Source organism: Siphateles boraxobius, unplaced genomic scaffold (assembly GCF_051911475.1).
Source record: "Siphateles boraxobius isolate OS27281-9 unplaced genomic scaffold, OSU_SipBor_1 13, whole genome shotgun sequence".
NCBI lineage: Eukaryota > Metazoa > Chordata > Actinopteri > Cypriniformes > Leuciscidae > Siphateles > Siphateles boraxobius.
Window position 1 is genome coordinate 27,522,861 of NW_027508733.1, and position 26,235 is coordinate 27,549,095.

At 38.1% G+C, this 26,235-nt stretch overlaps 1 protein-coding gene across 2 annotated transcripts; it reads right to left on the reverse strand.

Annotated features, from left to right (window-relative positions):
• Positions 1-1,747: 1,747 nt before the first annotated feature.
• Positions 1,748-15,618, reverse strand: pdgfba (platelet-derived growth factor beta polypeptide a). 2 transcript variants are annotated; one of them, XM_077226814.1, is made up of 7 exons: positions 15,114-15,618; positions 8,871-8,967; positions 7,224-7,295; positions 6,481-6,674; positions 3,819-4,701; positions 3,434-3,545; positions 1,748-3,153 (listed from the first exon to the last, which is right to left on the reverse strand). In XM_077226814.1, exons 1-7 carry the CDS (start codon positions 15,183-15,185, stop codon positions 3,141-3,143), a joined length of 1,443 nt encoding a protein of 480 aa, XP_077082929.1. In that variant the 5' UTR covers positions 15,186-15,618; the 3' UTR covers positions 1,748-3,140. The 2 variants fall into 2 exon arrangements, with proteins under 2 accessions (XP_077082929.1, XP_077082930.1); XM_077226815.1 differs by having other exon boundaries at positions 8,875-8,967; positions 15,114-15,415.
• Positions 15,619-26,235: the final 10,617 nt, after the last annotated feature.

Below are 26,235 nucleotides of genomic sequence, written 5' to 3' on the forward strand. Positions count from 1 at the left end.
TCAATGTGTCTTTTTTTATAAATCTTTACTCTCATAAATATTACTTGTATGTCATAATTATGATTTGTCATGTCATAATTTTAACTTTTTATTTTATAATTATGTTTTAGCATCTCATAATGTCAACATTTTATCTTATAAATGTATTTTATGTCATCATTATGACTTATTTCACAATCTTGACTGTCATAATTATCTTCGACTTTCAATCTCATAATTTAAACTTTTTATCTTATAATATGTCTTTTGAATAATGTCTTTTATGTCATAATTATAATAATTTCGATTGCCCAGTAAGCAGTATAGGACTAGTTTCGTGTGGATAATATTTTACCATTGTGCATTTTTAACATGTTGGTCAAAACTTGCATTTTTCACACTTCAAATCTATTTTTTATTTTTTTTTAACACTTGAAGCTCAACTTGGACCCCCAGACGCTCACATACCTCCCACTTTGAGGTTACTGAGCACTTGTGAAGAGTAGACCGGCTGTGTTCCTAAAGATTGATCACTTACACAGTCACTCCCTACATGTTCTTCCTCTCACACTCCCTCTCTTAGACTCGCCTCTCTTCCTCTACCTCTCCTCTCACTTTGCCGTTAGACCTGCAGCCTTCTGTTGCCCTCCCGTCTGTTGGCTTTGTCTGCGTAACATTTATCAGTTCATCTCCTCCAGGCCAGGCCTCTGGTATCTGTTACACCACCTGATCTCCCTCTGCGTACACGTCCATCTGTGCTGCTATGACGACTGTCTGTAACCACTGCGACCTGTCACCCTCACACACACAAATCACAACTGTAATGTGACCACCACACGCTACACGCTTGGAAAGACTCATCCATATACACAGACACACACAGACACAACATTTTGAAGCCGTTGCGAACACTGATTTTAGAGGAAGCATTAGCATGCGCATTAGCAGGAACAGCTTAAAAAAATTTATATTTGCACTAACAAAGTAGAATTTATGATTCTGTGTTTATCAGATTTTATTGCAGATTAGCAGATAAAGACAATCTTGGCTGTTATTGATTAATACACTATATTTGTATGATACAGCTAAAGCTACATTGAGAATATCCAAGATGGTCGCCAAATATGGCTTGGCTTTAAGCCATGGGATTTTCATTTTGATTTGTTTTATGACTTACTACAAAAACTCATCAATCACAATTCAGACTTTAATGTCATATCTTATTTTTAAGCAAGTAGGGATGGTTTCAGGGTGGTCATCCAACAACCAACCAGTCAATTAGTTGGGTTAAAGTGTAGAGTTAAGGCCTTCAACTTTGTCTAATAGTAAAACACACTTTTATCCAGTCAATTACTGTCAGGCAATAAATAGTTTGAAATTAATGGTTTTTGTTTGCTGGAAGACAAATGCCTCATAAAGTCTGCGTGAACCGGATGTTGTGACTGACTTTACTTCAGTTTTGTGAAATTTTCTGAGTGAAACAGAATATTGAATGAGACAAATAGAGGACGTGGCTTGTTTTTTCTCACTGGATATTGATTGAATCTAGAAAAGTAGGTGTTTCCTTTTTTTTGTGTGTGGATTGACTTGCACGAATGAATTGTTCACCACTAAGCAAGTAATGTGCGCTAACAAAGTAAATAGGGTTAATTTTGATTTCACGCCGACTTTACGAAACCATAGCCATAGTCGTTTGATTCGTTTCTGAATGAATATTCTGCCATTTGGCTTGTTTTCACAAAATGCTATAAAAACATCAAACCAATGAGAAATTTAAATTTTTTTATATTTATATTAAAATAGCATTATTACATTAACAATAATTTCCATCAAAACAAATAACAATTAATTAATCTTTTATACCTTTTATAAATAAGTTACGTAAAAAGCCAGAAGAGAAATGCATCATTTACAAACAGTTATTTTATAGCTTTACAAGATTCCAGAAGCAGTTGAATGCACAGACAACAGCACGCATAAAATGACAGAGCACTCCATACCGCCCCCTACAGGATGGGAGTATTTCACTGTAACCTCATGACGGCTAAACACAATCTTCTTGTTTTCATATAAATATTGAATTAGGAACTATTTGACCGTGCATCTACCAACATGCAAACATTTAGTGCTTTCAGCACTTAATATTTGATAATCTCCAGTGTACGATATTCCAGTGTTTTTGCACTTCTTAAATATTGTGCATGATACTGAGAGATCCTTACAAGAAAGTACTGAGGCGGTACCATGGTTTCAGATTGATTATTATATTCATATACCATGGTATATATATGGTACTCCAATGAATACCATCATATACTTCAATGAATACCATCATATTACCATGGTACATGTTCATAAAACTGCTTTGTAAGTGCTTTTACTCCTCGATTTCATATCTAGCCAGCTGATATTTTGTCATTTAATAAACTTGGAGTGTTTAAGTAGCTTGAAAATTTACAGATTATACGTTTTTGAGATGAATTTGTAAAAGTTATTTGTATTTTATACTTTTCTGGAAGTCCTGAGCTTCATTTCCCCAGTTGTTTTGCTCTTCGAGAGTCCAAATTCAAAGTCCTCAAATATATTCCAGTTTCAACTTCTTCCATTTGCTATTCCAGTAGTTCCTCCAGTGGATAAATAGTCTACAGTTGTTTTCCAACCCAACCACCAGTGGCTCTACATCATTCATTGGCAATTGAAGGCTACTTTGACTTTCCCCAAGTAGCTAATCACTGATTTGAGCCAGATCCTTGGCAAACCAGTGGTTCAAGTCAATATTGCACCGCATTTTGGCAGTTGTTGAGCTGAACGAAGCGTATCTGGCAGACCGTAATTGTGTTGTGTTTTAAATATGGTCTCTCTATTTGGCAAGCTGTGTTTGTGTCTGTATGGAATCCCTTTTAAGTCCATGCTTACAGGATATCCTGAGTACGGCCAGCTCCCGTAGTGCGAAGATCGCAGAACTGATGGCCTCCTACGACTGCAGTGGCTGATGGGAAATGTAGTTCATGGGAGCTTATTTGGCAAAGATCAAAGACATTTCCAGTTATTATAAAAAGATTTCCAGTGTGTCTCTGCTATATCTTGTGTGTCTCCACCCTGACTTTCAGCTTTGTGGTTGCCCTGGGACTTTGGCAGCAATTCAGAGTCTTTGGTCTTCTTCAGGACATGACCCTGTTAGAGGATAGAGATTAATTAGACTGATTGGATTTCACTTTAAAATTTTAAAGTTTGTTGAAAGCTGCAGTGTCATTTCCGCATCACTAACGTTATCAATCTGAATTGCAATCAATCTATGAGTGTGCAATCAATCAACGAGGTCTAAAACACAAAAATATTATTATTTTTGCAAAATTCTCTCTGGCGACTCTAGTTACGCAGAAATGACACAATTCAGCTGCAAATCATAGCTTATTAGTATGTTTCAATAACCATTCTATAATATTAGCATTACATTATCATAGCTCTCATGGAGGCCTTGCTCATCCTCTTTCGATGTTTCCGCCGTCGCTTCCGCGGGGGCTGGAGAGGAGGCGGAGTCTGTGGGGCTGAGGGGGGGGTGGTCACTATGGGATAATGAAGAAAACAGAAGACAAATGGAATGCGTTAGGAGGGTTTTAGGATCAGCGATGAAACATTAACCTCATGGTAGCCATCATAATATTAGCATCACATTACTTTGTTGACCCTTCACTTTATATGCTACCTCTGACGTTAAAGAAATGGAAAGAATAACAGGATGCATAAGTTACTAATCACAACACAATGTCTACACACACACACACACACACACACACACACACACACACACACGACTCGATAGACATCTAGACACTGACCTGTTTTTTGTGTGCTTGTCTGTTGTTGGCTAACTGCTTGCGTTGTATGTTGGTGAAGCTGATGGTGTCGGTGGTTTTGGTGACGAAGATGATGTTGTGTTTCTGGCTGCTGCTCCCTTTCCTGCATATTTTGATTATTTCCTTCTGATTGGTGGTGGTGGTGATGTTTTCTAACTTCTGATTGGTCAGAGTGATGACTTAGCACTTCGGATAAGCCACTGGATTGGCCGATCACCTCAACGTGGCTGTAAGTGCGACTAAAAGTGTCTAATTGGCTACTGTGTGGCATGCTGTGCCCTGATTGGACGGGATTATGGGAAGCATTGTATTTTGGTTGCTGTGGTGTCGTTTTATCCTGTGGTTGCTGTCGTTCTGGCTGTTGATCCTCTTGCAGATGTTTGTCGTAATGCTTTTGCGTATTTTTCACCATGCTGTCGCCACTGTGTTCAGATTTCAACTCCTCAGTTTGTGTTGCGTCACTCATCATGTGTGGATCTCCTAATGTGGTTTGTCTGGTGGGAACATCTCCTCCGCTCACATAAACTGCTGTGTGTGTGAGTGTATGTTGGTACGGGCTTTGTCGGTAGCCCTGTGTGTGTGTGACGGTGTTTTTGGACTGCCATTGTAGTTCCTGACTCTCTTTATCCTCCAAATGGAGCCTTTGATTATGTTTAAGTTCGTCATGGCGATGTAGTTCCTCTTTTGATTGGGTCTTTGGTAGCGTTACTTTAGGGTGGAGTCTGGGCGGAGGAAGTGGTGTGCTCTGGAGCCGTGGGCTGTGTGCAGAAATGCCTAATTGACAGCTACAAGTCACATGGTCCTCCACGGGTATGACAACCTTCTCATAGACTGGTTGTCGGTTGATATACTGGATTTTCGTCATCTAGACAAGCAAAAAGAGATATCAAAGTAATGCTAACCATTCATTTCTGAACACAAGAACACTGTTCCATTTCTAATTAGATTTAACAATTTTTATGTTAACATGTGGCTAAGCCAACAATGCGAAACATTAATTCGCATAAAAATACACAGTATAAATTTGGGGTTAAATAGTCAATTTCTAATTAGACTCCACTATTTTCATGTTAGCATATTGCTAAGCTAAAAATGTGATGCACTAATTACAGTGTTGGGAAGTAGATAACTACAAGTAGCGATGCTACTAACTAACATTTTTCAGCAGCTTGTCAGTAGCTCAGTGGCTTTTAAAACAGTGTAGCTTTTTCAGTGGCTAACTACTTTTTTCAGAAAGTAGCGGTTTATCGCGACCAAAAGCTACACTTCGTTTTGCGCAATGGATTGAAGCAGCACAACGTTATCTTCTTATTAGATTATAAACTAAAATTCTGCTTTACTGCCATCTATTTTTCATCGCGCATCTCGTGGCTTTACGGTAATTGAGAAGAGATTGTCTGATGATTATGTAAAGGAAGTACAGGAGTGGGTTAATATCTCACATGAATCAACTAGTAAAGGTTACACTAGTAAAGGTTTGTATGTAAAGGTTAGTAAAAGTTTTTAAAGTAAAAAACTAGATTAAAACACTATTTGCGTCGAAGACTTCAATCACATAAAGTCAAATAATAGCCTTTGTAAATTTATTAATTATCCTGCTTTATTGCACTCTATATCAATTGTCAATTTTTGATTTTATGATGACCCGCCGTAGTTTAATCCATCCCAGCACAGCTTTAGCAAAGCATCTGTCATTGATCTGTCAATCTTTCCGTGCTTAGGACACGACATAAAAACATACATTTTGGGTAAATAGCGTATTTCTAATTAGACTCAACTATTTTCATGTTAACAAGCTAAAAATATAATACACGAATGAGCATAAAAATAAACAGTACACATAAATATTGGGTAAAATAAAAATTGTAATTAGATTTAACCATTTTTATGTTAGCATGTTGCTACACTAACAGAGTGAGACGAATAAGTATACAAATGTAGTACACACAAATACTGGGTAAGATACTATATTTGTAACTAGTTTTTTGTGGTATTGAATGACATATTAGTACATTTTTAGTTTTAAAGTCCCCCTGTGGTGAAAATCAAGCTTTTAATGTTGTTTATATGTTTATGTAGTGTTTTTAATGTGCTTTAAGAAAAACCATGTGCAAATTCATAAGTCAACACCATTGCTGAGTATTTTCTCCTTAAAACTGCAGTGAACCAAAGACAGTCTCAAAAACGAGGTTTGAAATCGCAGGTGTTTCTGACGTCACAAAATACCTTGTAACCAATCAGATCAACGTGTGATCGTCAACGAGTGGATCTCTGCGCTGGTTCGAGTGAGTGGAGGCGGGGCTAATTTGCATATTCATAGAACCGCGTATACTAAATGAAGCAAGGGTGTAGAGTTACATTCAAGCTATTTCAAAGCATTACAAAAAAAAAATCAAGGAAAAAACATGTTTTAAATATGTAATTTGTTGATGAGTTTTAAGGGATGCAATTATTGACAACAGGAGGACTTTAAGATATCTCGTAACTCTTGACCACCATCTTGTTGGATCGAACTTTGCCAAAAGAAATCGTTTAAGGCATTATTATAGTGCCTTATAATATATTTTAGAAATATTTTGCTGTTGTTCAGAAAGGGCTAAAAAGTAATTACAACTGTAAATATTGTAAACTTGCAAATAAATACCTGTAAATGTCGTGTTTCAATAATGACTGGCACGCATTGTACAGTGCGTGTGTTACAGCAGCCTGAACAGCGCTGCACTTCCACACACGGAGGCCATAACATGAAGTTGGCGTTCCGTCGGTCCAGCATCGCACGGGTCACTTCCATAACTTCTGTTCTCACCTTGCACATGGCCTGCTGTGCCACCTGAACACCTGTGAGAGAGATAGAAAAGACAGTGGTGGATTTTCAGTGGGAAATTTCAGAAACCAACCTGAATGGAAGTTAGACAAACCAAACTAAAAAAAACTACAGACACACACTATAATTCAACCTCTCAGCTCTGTCAGAGTGTGTTTGTGTGTACAGATTCAAGGCGCACTTGACTGAAAGTGAGCACTCAGAGAGAGAGAGAAATAGATCGAGTACATGTGCGAAAGAAGCGTGGGTGGTAAAATTGAGCTTTGAAACTTGTGTGTGTGTGTGTTTGAGGGTGACCTAAGGACATGTGGCCAGACAGGACGAGACAGAATCAATCATAGAGACGTAACAGCAGACTCCAGGCTCATATACGCACATCTCCCACACTCCCACAAACACACAACAAAGCCACAACACCATTGTGGAATGGAGATGCCACAGTGTCTGAAAATAATCGCCACAGACTGGAAATACATTGAAAGTCTGCAAGAGGACAAAGATGAAGAGACGGGAGTGTGGAAAAGAGACAAAGAGAGGAAGGGAGGGAATGCTAGAAGACTCACTAAGGCTTCTGGGAAGACGTTTGTGTGTTCCGTTAGAGTGCATCTCATTCTTGGGTCTCTCATCGTCTTCCTCTGAAAATGAAAGACAAAACGAAGAGTGATTAAAAAATATGAAACATCGTTCAGCAATTTGGGTTAAAAGTTAGTTGACTTTAGTTATCTTATAGTTATCTCTATAGTTACTGTTCTTGATGTGATCAGGCCTTACATCTGATCTAGGAATGTACAGATCTAGATATTTTCAAAATATTACTTCCATATGGTTTATTTTCTCATTTTTCTTCTAATTTTCTTGTATTTTTGGTTTTAAAGAAAGATTGGGGTTTTTTGCATCTTTTTTTTTATCAGGATGAAGGACTAAGGACATATATTTTCACCTGTTGGAAAGTGAACATCACATATCACACTCATATAGTAGTGAAGTGATCAATCACAGTCAGCTTTTTTCATATTACACTATATATACGCTGTTTGCAATGTGAACCTGTGTATATGACTGTAAACCTGCATTCAGTTGCACAACTGTGTCTCTGCGTTTGTTTGTGTCTCTGTATGTCTCATACTAAAGACCCGAAGACCACTGTCCTGACATCTTGCCGTAAATCTGATCAAGGCCTGTCAATCTACTGTAGTGAGTGTAAAGAGTGACTGGTATTATAGTCCTCGTAGTAAGGGTCAGAACATTGTTAAAGCTGGCTAAAATGCACACACACACACAGAAACAGAGGATTCTGATATAGGGAACAATAGTGTAGACTTGTGTTTGTGTCCCTTCTGTAAACTTAGAGCTGGACTGGGCTCAAGGTCACAGCTATTGTGCCTGTGAGGGGCTATACACGGCCCATTCATGTAAATATTACCATTATCCACATGCACACACACACACACACACACACACACACACACACACACACACACACACACACACACACACACACACACACACACACACACACACACACACACACACACACACACACACACACACACACACGCACACTACATTCCAGACCCCTCACTCTTTCCTGCCTCACCTTCCCACTTCAGCACACCCCAGAAAACACACACATTCCACAACTGACGAGACGTTTACTTGTTTGAAGTAGTTCTGATATGGGGTTTTCAATGACTGATGATTATATGTAGAGAGTAAGGCAGCCAATGCACGATAAAAAAGCCAATATGTAACACAATAAATAACTATGCAACCAAATATACTATGCAACCAAATATACTATGCAACCAAATTTCTTAAGTGTCATTTGCAATGAGTATAAAGTAAATGCCAAATTTATAAATAAAAAAATAAAATACTATATAAAAAAATACATAAAAAGAAATGTGTATATATTTTTTATATAATTTTTGCTTTTCAATATATATATACGTGAATATGGCAATATCCGATATCCTTGTCCTTGTGGGGAAAACGGCTTATAAATCATACACAATGTTTTTTGGAAATGTAAAAATGCAGAATGTTTTCTGTGATGGGTAAGATTAGGGGTAGGGTTAGTATAAGGGGACAGAATATACAGTTTGTACAGTATAAAAATCATTGTCTATGGAAAGTCCCCATAAAACATGAAAACCCATGTGTGTTTGTGTGTTTTATGGTATCTGTTAGAGGTATGGGATCAGCTTTACCTACGGATTCTACGTCTAGAAGTCTCTTCAGATCATCTACGGATGAGATCGGGCTGTTCATCACTAAATCCACCAGAGAGGGAGGAAGAAGGTCACCCTTATGAAGAAAGACAGAGAGAGAGAGAGATGGTCAAACAGGTTTCTGAACAGACATTCACCTGTCTGGGTCTGGTACACACACATCCATATCTAGCCGACGTATTCAGTGCAATAACAGGCACCTGGCTGAGCACAGACATACGGCACGTGCTGCAGAGATACAGAGAGCATGTGTGGAGAGTCCTTTATTAAGCTGCATTACTCATAATCAGGTCAGTGTGTGTGTGTGATGTGGTCAGTGTCATGTGGCCGACACACAATGGGAAAACAAATACATAAATAAAACATATTGCCATAACCAATATGGCGAAGGCCATATTTTTTAGGCGAAGGGTTGAAGCCCTTGGAACTCTATTTTTACTGCCTGGAACACAATTTTTATCCCCCAGAACGCGCTTGGGCTATTTTTTGGCAGTGATTGGGCAGGTTTTGAATAGCAATTGGGCTGGTTTTGTTACGCAAAACTGGCAACCCTGCTGTAGATATTGGCATCAGCCATTGAAAAACCCTTATACCATGATCTGTCTGAATACTCGATTCTGATTGGCTGAAAGGTGTGCAATAAAACCACACACAGCGCACAGAAACATTTTGGAGCACAGACTAGTTATCAATGCTGCCCCGTGACTTTTATCAATAAAATAGCTTCGCTACTGAATCGCTACATTATATTTCTCAACGAGGGGGTTACATCGCTACTCTAAAGTAGTTAAACTCACAGCTTCATCGTTTATAGAGAGAGAGAGAGAGACTACAAACAGATGCAGGTACGCAATACGCATCTCTCTCTCTCTCTCTCTCTCTCTCTCTCTCTCTCTCTCTCTCTCTCTTTCAAATAAATGCTATAATTCATTCATTCAAATAAACGTAATCTGACGCACTGCTTTATCTCTGTGTCTGATTCAAAGCGGGCAAATATGCTAGATCTAACTGACGGAAATACCCTTCTGGTCTGCGCTGCAATAACAGCTTTAAGTTGTCAATGTTGACAAATGACAATGGTATAAGCGGGATAATCCACGGCTAGCTGTGCATTAAATGATTTGAATGCACTTTGGGTCAGGCGGTTGAATGCTCTATGCCAGATAGATGTTTAAATGTGTGCGAAATTTCTCTATCTATTCGTAGATAGATAGAAATCTATTCATAACTCACTTATGTGATGCATTCTCAATGTGGCCACAAGGGGCACTATTAATAGACCTTCTGTAGCCCCGCCCCCTTTCTGTCTTCCAGTTTTTATTTCCAAAGCATGAAGGGAGGATCTTACAGATTTATGAATGAACCGCTCGTTTTAAAATCTTCCTGGTCTACTGACATTTGTTCCACTTCAAACGTTACAATGACAATGATAACGTTCGTTAACTCTACAATAAGTAAATCCACTTCACTTGCTAATTACTCTTTGACAGTGATGCCATACAGAGCTACTGCAGAAACTGAAGTTCAAACACAATATTCTAAATATGGCTGCACGCTTGTTTCTCTAGTGCATAGGTTCTATACAGTAATGGCGGAGTGACAGTGGCGGAGTGACAGTTTGACAAGAGAATTTACATATATATAACCCCTCAGGACCTACTCGCCCGGCTCTGTGTGGGCCTTGAACCCAGTTCTCCAGCGTGGGAGGCGGGTGCTCTAACAAGGAGGCTAAAGACTTCAGTCTCTAATGTCAGTCTACTCTTACTAGCTGGTCCCCGTTACATATAGAAGCCTTAAAGGTACAGTACCAATAACCTTATTATTTTAAGAATTGGGGGAATGGGGAAACTGACTGTATCTAGTGCAAAAATCCCCCTAAAGGCCCATTCACACCAAGAACAATGACTAAAAAGTCATTTAACTGTTACATAACTGTAACAATAACTAGTGTCCAAATGCACAATAACGTTCCATTTATTATAAACGCACTGCAGTTTTAGTGTCCTGCCACTTTAAACGCTCAAGCTCTTTAGAGTCAGGTAGATTCTGATTGGCTGTCAATATTTGTATCATTCATCAGCTGAAAAAATATAATTCTTAAAGTGATTACAACAATATCGTTCCTCTCTGTCACTATCGTTATGCCGTTATGCGCTGTGCACTTCGCTCTGGCTTCAGCCTTAAACAACAAGCCCCACCCCCTGCGCTCTGATTGGCTCTCTGCCCGCTCGAGGGATTCTAATACGTGTGAAGAAGTGAGAGTGAAAACAGAGTGAAACACACATAAACTAACGCAGTATATCACCCACTGTCAAGTGCATGTGTGTGTAGAGCTGTAACATCTACTGATCCCATTAGGATGACATCACTCCCATTTGCCACATGCCATAATGAATCATGGGATGCAGGAATGCCAATAGTTCATCCAGGGGAAAATTTGAGGAGGAATGGGGTATAATTATCGACCTGGATTGCACACACACACAAACACACACACACACACAAAACTTTATAGGCCGGCCACATGGCAGTCTGCCATTACTGAGTTCAGACATAAAGAAATACTGTATCCATGGAGTGACACCCACACCTGCACATACACAAAGGTCGAAAAAACAAATGTATTGAAAGGATGAAAAGAGCGGGATTGATTTTTTAAAGGAAAGTCTGAGCAAGCTTCAATAATCATGCTTACATAGAGGAGAGAGATTAAATATTATATGAAAGGATAAGCACAAGCACAATAAGGTCGATCCATCTTCCATTTTCCAAAACTGATTAATTAATACAATGCACATCTGAGCACGCTCTTCTCAGGTGTTCGGCTCGGCTTGCATTCACATGAATCCTGAGTCATGTCTGCAAAAGCAATTTCGATTTTTTTTTAATCCCTCGGGCCGTGACACACGCCTAATGAGAGCAACTCAAAGCCCAATCATCTTATGCGATTCCATCCACACGTCTGTACCGTGCCGCCCAGATTATTCCTCTCTTATATAACTTAAACACAAGACTTATGATGCATCAGCTGGCGGACCAAAATCCCATCAGCTGCGACCTTTTAAACTCCGCATCAGAGTGCTCTGTTTAGAGGACAGGCCTAACCTAAGGTTTATGGGTTTTTTGTAGGTTTGTCGATGATGCAATGGTGATATTCAAGAGTCGGATTACAGAAACATCACAAGGGGATTTAGGTCTTATAGTGTGTGTGTGGACAGCAATAAATGTGCATGTCATAAAGACCTTTTCATAAAGGTCAGGACACATATGTTGAGAATATCTGCAACCCAAATCAAGATGCATTAATGATTCTACTGAATCTGGTCTATTAGAGAGCGGATGTTTTTTTCCTCCGCCATTAACGAATTTTCCGTATTTTATGACGGAACGCTTCTCGGCCATGGACTGAATTTTCCTGCAATCAATGTTTTTATTGTCAAGCCATGTTTCCACTAAAGCATTTTTAGCCAGTTGACAACGCTGGCGCCAGTGCAGTGTTTTTTTCAGTTGAGACGCTATATGTGCTATCATACGGAATATCCGCGGAACTGTTACTAGTATCTGATTTTGCAAATTAGTTTGTTTCTGACAAAATGTAACGTACTTGCTCTAGCACTAGTTTTGGTTGAAGAGATGTGCTTGTTGTCATTTGTTGTCATTGTAAAAGCAGGATGTGGCAATTGGTCAGTGTTGTATGTGTCCCGCCCCTCCTCCACTGTGATTGGACGGATGAGTAAAGAGTGCCGAGTGCTGTTTTACTCAAAGTTGAACATTCTTCAACTCTCAGCGACTGGTAAAAAACAGCCTCGTCAGGCTGCTGGCGTTTTAAAAATGTGGCGCTCCCACTGAAAACAATTGGACTAGCCTCAGGAAAAAACTTTATGGTGAACACACGGCCTTAGGCTCTGAGCGTCTATTTCACGCTATGCGCCCGTTGTTTTTAACTGGTCAACGAGAGATGAAGAATATTCAACTTTGGGAAAAACAGCGCTCATTACTGTCACTACTCAGCCGTCCAATCAGAGTGGAGGAGGGGCGGGACAAATACCATACTGACCAACCGTCACATTCTGCTTGTACAATGATAACAAACGACAACAACAAGCACATCTCTTCATCCAAAACGAGTGCCAGAGCCTCTCAAATGCCCACAGCAAGACGTTTTCAGAAGCTAGCGCTTTGGTGGACACGGCATTATACAGTAGGGGGCGCAATGACATCTTTTGAAAGAGTACAGAATCTTTCAATCTAAACACAGGTGAAAAAGAGGCAGAAACAAGCTATAGAAGCATTGCTTATGTACATGCAAAACTGCCTAATGTGTTACTGAATAAAATGTCGACCCATGACGAGCTCTAGGTCTGTGAAGCTTTGGGGAGTTGATGGACTTAATGTACTCCATCTGTGTTTTGATCATCGTTCTGAATACGATCCGAAGTCGTCTTTGACAAAACACGATTTTCTCAGCTTTTTGTCAAAAAATGTTGCTTTTTTTGTTGTCAAACTTTTCCACATTCAAGTGTTGATAAAAAATTAATGCATAAAGCTAGAATAAAATGGGTTTGTTTGTTTAAAAGCAGAGGCTTTGTTCTTTCCATATATTGCATGTTCAGATATCCATACAACAAAATATTCTGTGAGCCATTAAAGTTTTGAGAAATTTTTTAAAAATGCTGACTGACGACTTAAAAAAAAAAACACTGGTGGGGAAAGAGTTAATGGCCAATGATGATATATGGCTGATGGAAGGGCATCACATTGAAATGTAGACTATAATACAACTGAATTATTACACACATTTGCACAAATAACAATACCTGAACATTTTCTTCACACACAAAAAATAATAATAATAATTATATATATATATATATATATATATATATATATATATATATATATATATAAAATTTGAATTAGGGTTGGGCAATCTGATGATTTTTATATCGTGATCGATTTTGAAGATGTCCACAATCTACTTTTCAAGCGAATAGTAGAGATCGTAATCTTTTAGCGAAACACGGTTGAGCAAAGTATAGTTGGGGTTTCAGAAGCACACCAAAATGTATGTCTTGGTGGGTATTAACATAAAAACAGTCAGTTATGTCTTAAGTGAATAAACAGTTGGGAAAGAAATCGGATGCGTGTTATTATATTAGATCCATGCATTCGGTCTTAAAGCCTAATGCAAATACCTGCTGCTGTCAGTGTCATTAATGTTAAACAAAAGACAAAGACAAAATCACTCACTGCTATTGACTGAATAACTTTAGTAAGAATAAGAATTTAGTTTTAATAAGAATCAATGTGTGTTTAATTCATTCAGTGAAGACTATGCAGTGTTTAATGGAAACTATGCAGGGTTTAATGACTATTTTGACGACTGTTTAATGGAATACTGTGTTCATAGGCTTGTTTCAGTCTGGATATTCTCGATAGTACATCTCAAAATTGGGAAGATCTTCATTGAAACCTTCAGACTTTAACTATGACTTCTGACCAAGGTGTCGAAAAATTTCTATTTTGACTTTTCCTAGCCTGGAAAATACAATTAAAAAAATAAATAAAGTTTCTTTATTGGTATTTATGGTTCCATCAAGAACTTTTAACATCCATGGAATGTTCACATAAGACGGGATCACTGAATGATTCTTTGAGGAACCAATAACCCTTCTTCTATAGCATCAATGAAAGAAAAAATAACCGTTCTATGATCTTTATTTTTATTAGTAAACAGAGGACCTTCTATAGGAACTCACAGCACTATTTTAATAGGCTAAAGACGTAGGCCTACTGTAGTGTTAAATGCACAACATAATTGGGGTTTAAGCCGTGACAGTGATGCTCTTGGACTGAGTGATGGTTTTGGCAGAGGAGCATCTGGGAATCCATCCAATGCACATTAATGCTAGCAACACGAACTGTGGATTTGTTTGAGTTTAGAATTGCAGACATAAACAAATACAGATAGATTAAGCATCAAATCTAGTAGAGTTTCTCTGTTATCGGGGTCCTGAAGAGTGGGGGCCATCCACTTTGGGGCCAACATACGCAGTCAGGCGTGCTTATGAGGGCATTTGTTACAGTTTGCTTAAATTTCATCCTCGAAATCAAGACAGTTAAACGTGATCTGTGAATGCAGCTATTGTTAAATGAGACATATAAATTAAACTCCAGCAGAGACAGAGAAACCGAGCGTGACGTCAATCAGGTGAAGCTTACCTGCGCGCGACCAGACCGCAGGCACGCCGCGAGCGCCGCGAGCACCAGCAGCAGAAGCCGCGAGCTCATCATGCGCGCACATCCAACTGTCTCTCTCTCTCTGTGTCAAACACACACACACACAGTCGCACGAAAGTTTATTCCAGAGGGGTTGAGTCACTTTGAACACTGCTCCAGCTGATCCCTTTTGACATTTAACGCCGTATCAGAAATCTCCAGTGTGGAAATGAGGTGTTCAAGTCAAAAATCGCATATTAATGATATAATACTTGAAAGGAAAATAAATAAAAAACACAAAAAACACTTCAGTTTAAAATATCCGCTTTAAATATCCAAGCAAAATATGTCCAGTGTGTTGACTCCAGAAAATAGCCCATGCGTAACTATTCCAGCGCTGCAAGTGTGCAACTTTCCCTAGTAAGTAAGCAGGGGTTGTGCGCGTGCTATAGCGTGTTTCTCAGGTGCTTTAATGCCGCGCTGTGCACTTCGCTCTGGCTTCAGCCTTAAACAACAAACCCCGCCCCCCTGGGCTCTGATTGGCTCTCTGCCCGCTCGAGGCTGGACTGATGCTTCCATATAAGGCAAGTGATTAGGAACGATTCTGCATGGATGAGGGTGGCTCTTCATACATGACCTGGCATTCTCAAAGTGTGACTTTTATTTAAAAAAAAGGCAACAGTTTTCCCAGATCCACTTGTTCTGTCTTGTTTCACTGGAGGTTATGGCAAATAGTTGTGAACTGGGAAGTCACACTGCATTGGACAATCCAAACTGATGATGGTGGTAACATATACATGCCTGAATCTCATGAAACCTGCGAGAATGTGTCTGGGTTATATTTCACTCCAAAATCATACAAAAATGTTTATAATAATGTATTTGTCTTAAAGAAAATTAATCTTATTTTAGGACCATTACGATTTTTTTTTTTGTATTCCACATTTGTGACATTATTTTCATAAAAATAAGCATGTTTCCTTACCAAATTCTCATTACTATAATCTGAAAATGTCTCATCTTACAATTATTTCATTTGTAAAGTTTTTACAATAAAGGTGTTTTTTGCACCGTTAAAATTGGTTGTACTTCATTTAATGCTGATTTAAAAAAAAGATCATTTAGCAATAATTGTGACATTTTATGCTTTATTTTGAGACAATTAATTTTATGAAAATAATGTCACAAAACCAAATCTTAAATGGGTATTAAACCAGATTCATTTTCTTTATGAAAGATTTTTTTCTTTTAATTTGGGGTAAAATGTGATGTTTAAAATTACTTAATATACAATAATATAATATAATATAATATAATATAATATAATATAATATAATATAATATAATATAATATAATATAATATATATATATATACACACACACACACACACACACACACACACACACACACACACACACACACACACACACACACACACACACACACACATATTACATTATTATTATTAATAATACTAATACAAATAATACAAATTCTAACATTTTAAATAATTAAATATTAAATAAAATAATTCATATTATTACTACTAATATTAATAATAAAATAAAAGCTAATAATAACTTAATACTAATAATTATTATAATTATTAGCATGCTAGTATTAATAATAATGATAACAATAATATTATTTTTCATTTTTCACATTTAATTAATCAAAGACAGATACACATATGCATATATCGTTTGATTTTGAAATATGACTCATACCCAATTTTGTCATGCTTCGTGAGAATCGTCCGATAAGATCCTGGGAAAACATTAGTTTGATGATGTGTGTTACCATTTATATATTTTCAGATATAAATATTGCCCAATAGAGAAACTAAAAAAGTGAAATGAATCAGCAAATCAACTTTTTTGTTTTGTTTCGGGATTTCCAGTTGAAAGATGACATCATAAAAACTGAAGTCATCTCTTGAGAAACCAAAGGCCCGATCGCACCAAGATCAACAACTATAACTATAACTATATTAGCACACAATGCCATTCTGAAATCCTCCATCTATCTCACTGTATGTACAGTGATTGCCAGCTTTTCCGCTTTCAGGGAATATCGTACATCACATATCCCGGGAGGTCAGAGGTCACTGGGACACGGCGGCCCCCCTTTTGCTGCAGCGGCAGGAAGTGACACGGGCGCTTGAGCGTCTCTAGGGGGCTATTTTTAAACCCGCTGACCTTTTCTGTCCATATGCAGCGAGTGATTGACATGACACACGTTATTGTGTGTTACTGATCACCTGAACTCACACAAAAATGACAGTTCTTTACAATGGACAGATCAAGTGCAGCGTGATTCAGACATGAGAAAGATGGAGGAGAAGAGAAACAACAGAGAATTTACCTGGAATGATAACAATGTTTATTTACACACGCCGTTTGCGTTGTTTTATTGCGAAAAAGAAGTGCGCTTAATTGTATTGAATGTGTACTTGTAGTGCACTTTACTTGTAGTGCACATTCAAATACTTCAAATCTGACAAAGTATATTTAAAAGAACTGTATTTGCAAACAATATAGTATCAATGAAATAAAAGGCCACTTAAGTGTACTTAAAGAATACACTTTCATGACTCTGTTTGGTAACACTTTACTTTACAGTGTCCTTGTTACATGTGTTACCTACAGTAATAACAGTAAATATGCACAATTACATGTAACTAACACTAAACAAATCCAACCCTAACCCACTAGTGTGTAGGCTGCATGGACTTAATTATTATATCATGTATAAATATATAATTACACTGTAACAAGGGCACCTTACAATAAAGTACCACTTTAAATAAGCACACTTTTAAAAAGTGCACTTTGCAATAATGTCAATTTTTTTTTGTAAAAGTTTTCATTTAAAGCACATTTTAAATTGTTTTAATAATATTTTCAGCTTTAAAGTAGTACATTTATGTTTGTGTTTACTTGCAAAACAATAATTCGATATTACAATTAAAGTTAAGATATTTTAATGTACACAATTACAGCTTCATCATTTCAAAGGTGTAATTACAAATATATTTAAATCAAGTTTCAACGGAAATGAAATTATAGTTTATTTTAGTTTCGCATAAATGCTTGTCAGTGCCTAATTATGAGATTACATGTAAATATGTACTTAAGTCCTACACTTAAATGGGTGAAAAAGTAATGTTAAGTGCAACTAACTGCATTTAAATAATAACATGCATTAAGTGTACAAAAATATTCAGTTCACACGAGTATATTATTTCTGTATAAGTATTCTTTTTAAAAGTATGCTGAAGTGTACGTCTTTTACACAAGGGTGAGAGGGGGCCGTTTACACGACACAGTTTTCAACTAAAAACAGAAAACGTTTTATGTGTTTTGGCCGTTAATTTACACGACAATGGATTTTTTGGGGCCTGAAAATGCAAACTTTTAAAAATGGGTTTCAAAGTGCACGTATTTGAAAATTATACTCCTATCGTCTCCATGTAAACTACAAAAATGTACATTTGTGAAAACAGTGACATCACGCGCATGCGTATCACATGTTCAGTCTACAGGCACGTAGTGTTTCTTTACAAAGTGACATCGCCATCTACTGGCCTGGCATGAATAATACAGCATTTCAGTCATTTTCACGAATCTACAGTATGTGAACGGGATCATTCTGACAATGTTGTCATCTGTACGTGAAAAAAGCAAAGAATCCCCCCCCCCCTCCCCGTTTTTAGTACACCGCTGTCGTATAAACGTACCCTAAAACATGACCACAAAATCTTGAACTTGTTGTCTTGAAGAGAAACTTGAACCTGACTTCACCTCTGACCTCAGGTGACCTTTACTGGTTTATTGTCACCGAGGGGTTACAGTATTGCTGTAGTGTACTGTAAAGTAGTATATAGTCATGCAAAAACAAATATAAGGTGATGTCATTAAGATAAAAACATCTGAAAAACAGTATTAGTCACTTGTGACACGCAGTGTCAGCGTGTTCTAGTGTCTGTGCTGTGCAGACAGTCAGGTGTGTGTGTCACTGCTCTCTGTGTAGATTATGTCCTGTCTGGTTGTCTGATTTGATTGATAAAGCCAATTTTCATCCTCCATTAGATGGCCAGCCAAAATTCCTGAATTCAGCGTGCAGGCTTTGAAGAACGGCTCCCGCCCCTCCCCAACCGCCCTCCACCCCGCCAGCGGCCGTTTCTGCCTTTCCTTCGGTCTCAACAGAGGTCACTGGAAGAATCCAAGTTTTTAAAGGAATTTTTCAGTGAAATCCAATCTGAAAGGGAGGGTCTGCCACAGAGCACAGATGCTTGAATAAGGCAGGATTGGGGCACAAATGTAACATTCATAGTTAATATCTCATAGTGAATACGCACTATGAAAATGAAAATAAATTATGATTGCAAAACCAAATTTATTACAAAAAATATTATAAGAAAATATTATAAGAAAAATATTATAAGAACAAGATTCTTATTATAAGAATATTTTTTTATTTAACAAAAACAATATTAGAAATAATATAAATTATAATGTTATGATTTTACTAAACAATACTACTATTACTGCTTCTACTACTAATATTATAAATTATTATGATTTATTTATTATTGTTTCTGTTATTAAACAACAATATAATAATAATTATAATAACCATAATTATTATTAAATAAAAATACAATAATATAAATGTTATTGTTGTTATATTTTTATTTTATGATAATAATAATAATAATAATAATAATAATAATAATAATAATAATAATAATAGTAAATTATAATTATGATTATTGGTTATATTAAATTAAAAATATAATGATAATAATATTATTAATAATACTGCTATACTTTAACAACACTCAATGATAGTAATAATAATAATAATAATAATAATTATTATTATTATTATAAAATAAAATACTATAATAATAATAATAATAATAAGTTATTATAGTTGCTAAATAATATAAAATAAATATTTTAAATAAATTATTAGGTATAATAACTATTAAATTAAAAGATATAACACCAACAACAAAAATAGTAATAATTATTATTATTAAATAAAAATACAATAATAATAATAATAATAATTTGTAAAATCATTATTTTTACTAAACATTTAAAATAATAAAAGTTTTAAAAAGTAATTGAATTTATTTTAGTTGTATTTGTGGTGGGAACAGATTTGCAAATATGAAATACATATATATAGTTTTTTTTTACGAAGGATACAAGAATACAAGGCCTTGTACCTTATACACACCTACAATACCTTATACAAGGCTTGAACTCCTGATTGTCTGGGAGTTTTGGCTGAACAATGGCGAGCTCATGGCCTCCATGCTGTGAAGTTCGCTCTGCTTTCGTTCTCAACCCACTTCTTTTAAAACTGAAGGGTGGCAGTGGGAACGGAGGGAGGGAGGGGGCCTGTCGAGAGAAACGGCAAAACGGACGGGTGGGAGCGAGTGGGGGGGCATCTGTTTGTGCATTGTATGTGTTTTCCCGAGTCAACAGCAGAGGAAATGAACGCAGCAGCTAAATATACAAACATCACAATGAGCTAGCGAATAGCAGCTGCACGCGGGAAGACTAATGCAATGAGTATAATAGCAGATGAAGACAGCCAGCGGATATGAGGATCTGGTAACGAGTGCGAACAGATAGATAGACGGATGGATAGTTTGATGATGTTGAACTAGAGGTCAAGGAGAGAGTGGAGAGCCAGGTGAATGAAACGCTATGCCATCGGTTGCTAACAGTGACACTGTGTTTAGGTGTTTGTATGTGATCATCATAGCAGCAGGTCATAAGGGAATCACCGTTCCAGGCTGGAGGAGAAAACAGGAAGCTGTGCTGATGGTTTTTTCCTCTAACTAGTGTTAATGTGGACCTGAGGTTCTGGACTCGGCCCAGTGGTCATAGAAAGCCACAGAAAGCCTCACTGTATTCCTCACGCTGACCTGGACAGAATCATTACCATTGCAGCAGTCTGCAAGAAAACATCCATAATTAGTAATTTACTCAATTGCTTTTTTTCTTATACATTGCATTTATAAGAGCAGGGAAAAGAGCAATAACCCCCCTTACACCATGTCCTAACCAGACGCGATGCGATTTGATTCCAGCGACAAATAATTTTCTGTCCACGCTAGACGTGACAAGAATGCGAGGTGCGTCAAAATCAATCAAAACCCACAGCCAATCAGAACAGCGTGTGGGCGGAGTCTCGTGGCAAGTACACAGCACCAGAGAGTAATCTTGACGGCACTCGCAAGAAAATGGATAAGTAGGCTACATAATCAAATTGACAAATGTTACACCATTTAAACATTATCAAAAAATACATAGACTGACTTACTAAAACAATGTTTGTCAAAGAATACACTTGTTTGTTCACAGTTTGAACATTCTTGTTTCCATTTGTTTAATTTCAAGATCTGAGGTGAATTATCCATTGTTGCTTTTACAGCTAGAAAGCTGTGAGCACTAAAGGATATTCAAAGTCACATTGCATGCTTTCAACATTAAATGAAGCACATAAACAGTACCTGAGATTATCATTGCTACACCTTGTGTTTGTTGTTCCAGCCGCGACGTCGCAGAAAAATAGAAACCGTTTCTAAAATACAACTGTCGCATGTCGCAGCTGGTTAGGACAAAAACTCTGATTTACATGGAAAATATATCTTTTATCGCATGTCGCGGCACGTGTAGTTAGGACACGGTGTTAGGGTAAACAAAACAGAACCAACATGAATGTATTGCAGATATCATTAATTCAAGATTTTAAAGTACAACATCATTTATTCTGATTCAAGAGGAATCAGAATGCCAAATCCTGACTGCACGAGAGGAAGAGCTGGGTATAGAGGAGGGTAATTCGCTCCTGAGAAACGCGATAGCTGTTGATAATACTGAAGGAGCTTAAATATGTATACAGTGATAGGCATCATATTCCTATAGGTAGACGTGGATCAGCTGGAGGAGCCATGGAGGAGATTTTGCTGACGACACCCAGGGGACGACTGACGGAAATGAAGGCGATGGAAATGCCTAGAGGGCAGATGGAGGGCTAACGGGACCGGGCAACCTTGGAGGCCAAGGCGGAGCTGCAGCGATGAGAGGCCGAGGTGAAGCCTGGGTGCCTAAGGATAGAGGTGAAGCCAGAGGGACTGAGGACCAAGGTGGAACCTGTGGGACTGAGGACCAAGGTGGAGCTGGTCGGACTGAGGACAAAGGTGGAGCTGGAGGGACTGAGAACCAAGGTGGAGCCGGTGGGACTGAGGACCAAGGTGGAACCGGAGGGAGTTAGAACCAAGGTGGAGCCGGTGGGGCTGAGGACCAAGGTGGAGCCAGAGGGACTGAGGACCAAGGTGGAGCCGGTGAGACTAAGGACCAAGGTGGAGCCGGTGGGACTGAGGACCAGAGGACCAAGGTGGAGCCGGTGGGAATGAGGACCAAGGTGGAGCCGGTGGGACTGAGGACCAAGGTGTAGCCGGAGGGACTGAGGACCAAGGTGGAGCCGGTGGGACTGAGGACCAATGTGGAGCCGGAGGGACTGAGGACCAAGGTGTTGCCGGAGGGACTGAGGATCAAGGTGGAGCCGGAGGCAAGGCGGAGCAAGACGGAGCCAAAGGGGTGGAGAGACTGAACGCAGCGGATGGCTTGTAAGTCCGTGGTGCAGACAGGGTGACATCTGACCAATGCAGAGCCGGAGGGAGAAGGGAGTCGGGTGGAGCCGCAAGGACGGTGGTATCTGGTTGAGCTAAGGGAGAGGGGAGGGGCCTAGGCGAAGCCGACAGGTTGACGGACTGAGGTGGATTGACAGGATCAGCAGCTGTGACGCTAGAGAACTGAAGACTAGAGTCGAACCACACAGTGGAGTCACAGTGGTGTCAGAGGAGGAGCTGAGGGGCTGAAGGGAACCAGCGGAGGCAGGGCTGAGGAACTGGCTGATTCTGGAAGACAAAAGTTTCAGGGCCCCCAGCAACATCTAAACATGCATTATATCAAAAGAAAGAACAGACCCCTGCTTTATTCTAGCTTCATACATTCCTTTTTTATTAACACTTGAATGTGCGGTGAGTTTCATAAAAGAAAGCAACATTTTAAACATTTCTTCGTCATCTTTCTCTGATCAAAGTCATTTTCTATGAACTGGACGCCATAATTACAACTTCCCCGATCGTAAAATTTAACTTCCCAGGAGGACTTGAATGCAGAATATGACAACAATGAGTTGCTGGCGCTTCTTCAGCACCTTTCTTGTTTGATTAAACATTCAATATTTTACATGTCATTAAGACAGTTTCTTCCTGTTTAAGTGGTTGGTTCTGGTCAAATTTAAGTTGCAAAGTGGTAATGATAATTGCCCAAAGACTCTCTAGATGACGTGAAGCTTCACTTCCTTTCACTATCTAAATTCGAACAAAACTCTTATCAATTAATGTTCCACTCACATGCCGTCCACCCTTTATCTAAATGTCCCTCTTAGTCATGTAAACAGATTAATTGTGATAATTGATCGTCTTTCCATGCCAATGCTGTTTTTAGTACTACACCCACAGTATTAGTACCAGAAAACTATTACAATTTCCACTCTCAAATATTTATGTTGGTGCTATAAATACAGCCCTCATTAGCTTCCTCCTTTGAAACAGAAACTTAATGTCAATTGAATCTCCTCTGTTGCTGTCCTGCCTCAGATAACATCCAGTCTCTGGCTACGTTACATGCACATTCTTACACGATTATGATTAATAAGCCGACAATACACGACAAAGTACCATTTTACTTCATCTGAGTAAAATCATAAACAACTTCAGCATAAACCGATAGGCACAGCTAGATTTTTGCCCCTTAACCCGATTTCTCCCAGCATGTAAACGCATTAACCTGCATTGAGTTTAATTAACTTTGTTTGATATTGCAGTCTTGTATATTGGTAAAGCCTGGAGGTGTAGTTTAATCTTCTATTACCAATCTCTTGTTTCATTGAGGTTCGGAAAGTTTGGCAACATTAAGGTCAAATTTCAAGGATATCTTTACATTAGTGGTTTGTAATCCTCGATTAAACCAAAGCCAACATGAAATCTACTCCTCTGATAAAGGACACTCCAGCCTCTGTTCTAGCTTGAGCTTGTCATATCAGATTTCTCACATCTTCATATCTGGCTTTCTGCCACTTCGGCCATTGCATGAACAGGCAGCAAACCTCTGGCAATCAAAAGGTGCTTGTTTGTACACACACACACACACACACACACACACACACACACACACACACACACACACACACACACACACACACACACACACACACACACACACACACACACACACACACACACACACACACACACATACACACACAAACAAACAAATCAGATTTAAAAAGATACAGGTTGAGTGAAACTAATGTAGATCTCTTTCACCTGGACTTCTGAAATTCATTGTCGAATACTTGATGCGAGATGATTCAAGACTCAAATAGGGATTATATTCTCTGAGTCTAACACTTCAGTCTTTGGCGTCTTCATGAACTTGGAGTTAGTTCAGAATTATATTGGAACAATTGCATCAAAATCATTAAAATGAGCAAACAGATCAATTTGGATTTAAAGGTGAATTACTTCAGTGTAAAAAAATGAAAAAGATAATTGTGAGATATATTTTAACTCTTTCCCCACCAGTATTTTTTTTAGTTGCCAATGTCTGACAGCATTTTTGACAATTTGCACAAAATGTGTATGGCCCCCAGAATATTTTTTTGAATGGATATCAGAACATGCAATATATTAAAAGAAAGGTCAGACCCCCTACTTTAAAAAAATGCATCCTTTTTTATCAACACTTGAATGTGGGTAAGTTTCATAAAAAAGCAACATTTCAAACAAAAAGCTGGAAAAATCGCTTCTTTTCAAAGACTACATTGCTTTTATCGCTTGTTTCTGCTTCTTCTTTTTATCCCGAGATTCAGTACTCTTTCAGAAGTTGCGTAATAGCGCCCCTACCATATAACAGTAGCCTAGAAATCTAGACGCACCCTAGCGGCAGCAAAATTTATTTTGCAGCCAGTGTGGTCTAGCAACTCTCCGTTGGCTTTCGACCTGGAAAAACCAAACTCTGGTCAGGCCAATCACATCGTGTATAGAGTCGGCGGTCAGGCTTAACATAATGACAACAGAGTTGCAACGGTTCACTGCTACTTGAAAACAAAGAATGGCTGCTTCTGCTGGCGAACAGCGGTCTTTCGATTCGGCTTTACCTGCGACTCTGGAGGATTTAAAGTTAAACTTTTCTTTGAAAAAAGAACAAAGAGCGATTTTGCTCTGACTCTGACTCCATCGCTCTGACTACGTCACCTTCTTCGTTGCTCTGGTTGGTTGTAGCGCTGTCCTATTGTGTGTAGAGGGAATTTGAAAGACAACCGTTTATCCCGCCCCTTAGTATTGAGCCCTGTCAATGGTGAGTTCCCAGACCTAACATCTTGATGTGGGTCTGGCATGCCAGGCTAATATAACAGTGAAAAAACAGAAAGCCGGAAAATTACGTCAATGGCGTGGAAAGAGGTAAATAAGAAATAAAGTTTCAATTGTGAGAAATAAAGCTGCAACTGCGACATAATGTTGCAATGAAAGATAAAATCACAATTGTGAAATATAAAGATGCAATTGCGAGAAAAATTAACAATTGAAAGAAAAGGTTGGAATTGTAAGAAATTAAGTCGTAATTGTGAGGTAATGTACTGTCACAACTATGAGATATAAAGGTGCAATTATAAGAAATAAATCTATAATTTTGTTAGACATAAAGTTGCAATTGTTAACTGCTAATTTACAAGAATGTTGAAAATGTGAGATATGAAGTTGCAATACTGAGGCATAAATTATGAGAAAAGTTGGGGTACCATAATTATTGAGCGGTAATTTTTAATCACAATTATTGAATATAGTTGCAACTGTATGACAAAGTTACAATTATAAGAAAAATAATTTACAAGAAATTACAAGAAGTAAATTTGAAATTGTGAAATATAAAGTCGCAATTGCAAAAATAAGTCACAATTACGGGGAAAAGGTGTCAACTGTGAATTTTTATTTTATAATTGTGAGGTACTGGCACAATTGTGACATA

Coding starts and splice junctions, on each gene's coding strand:
- pdgfba (XM_077226814.1), bottom strand. CDS start 15,185: ATGATGAGCTCGCGGCTTCTGCTGCTGGTGCTCGCGGCGCTCGCGGCG. Junction 8,968..15,113: donor TGCGGTCTGGTCGCGCGCAG/GTAAGCTTCACC, acceptor TTTCTTCATAAG/GGTGACCTTCTTCCTCCCTC. Junction 4,702..6,480: donor TTGAAACACGACATTTACAG/GTATTTATTTGC, acceptor TTGCTTGTCTAG/ATGACGAAAATCCAGTATAT.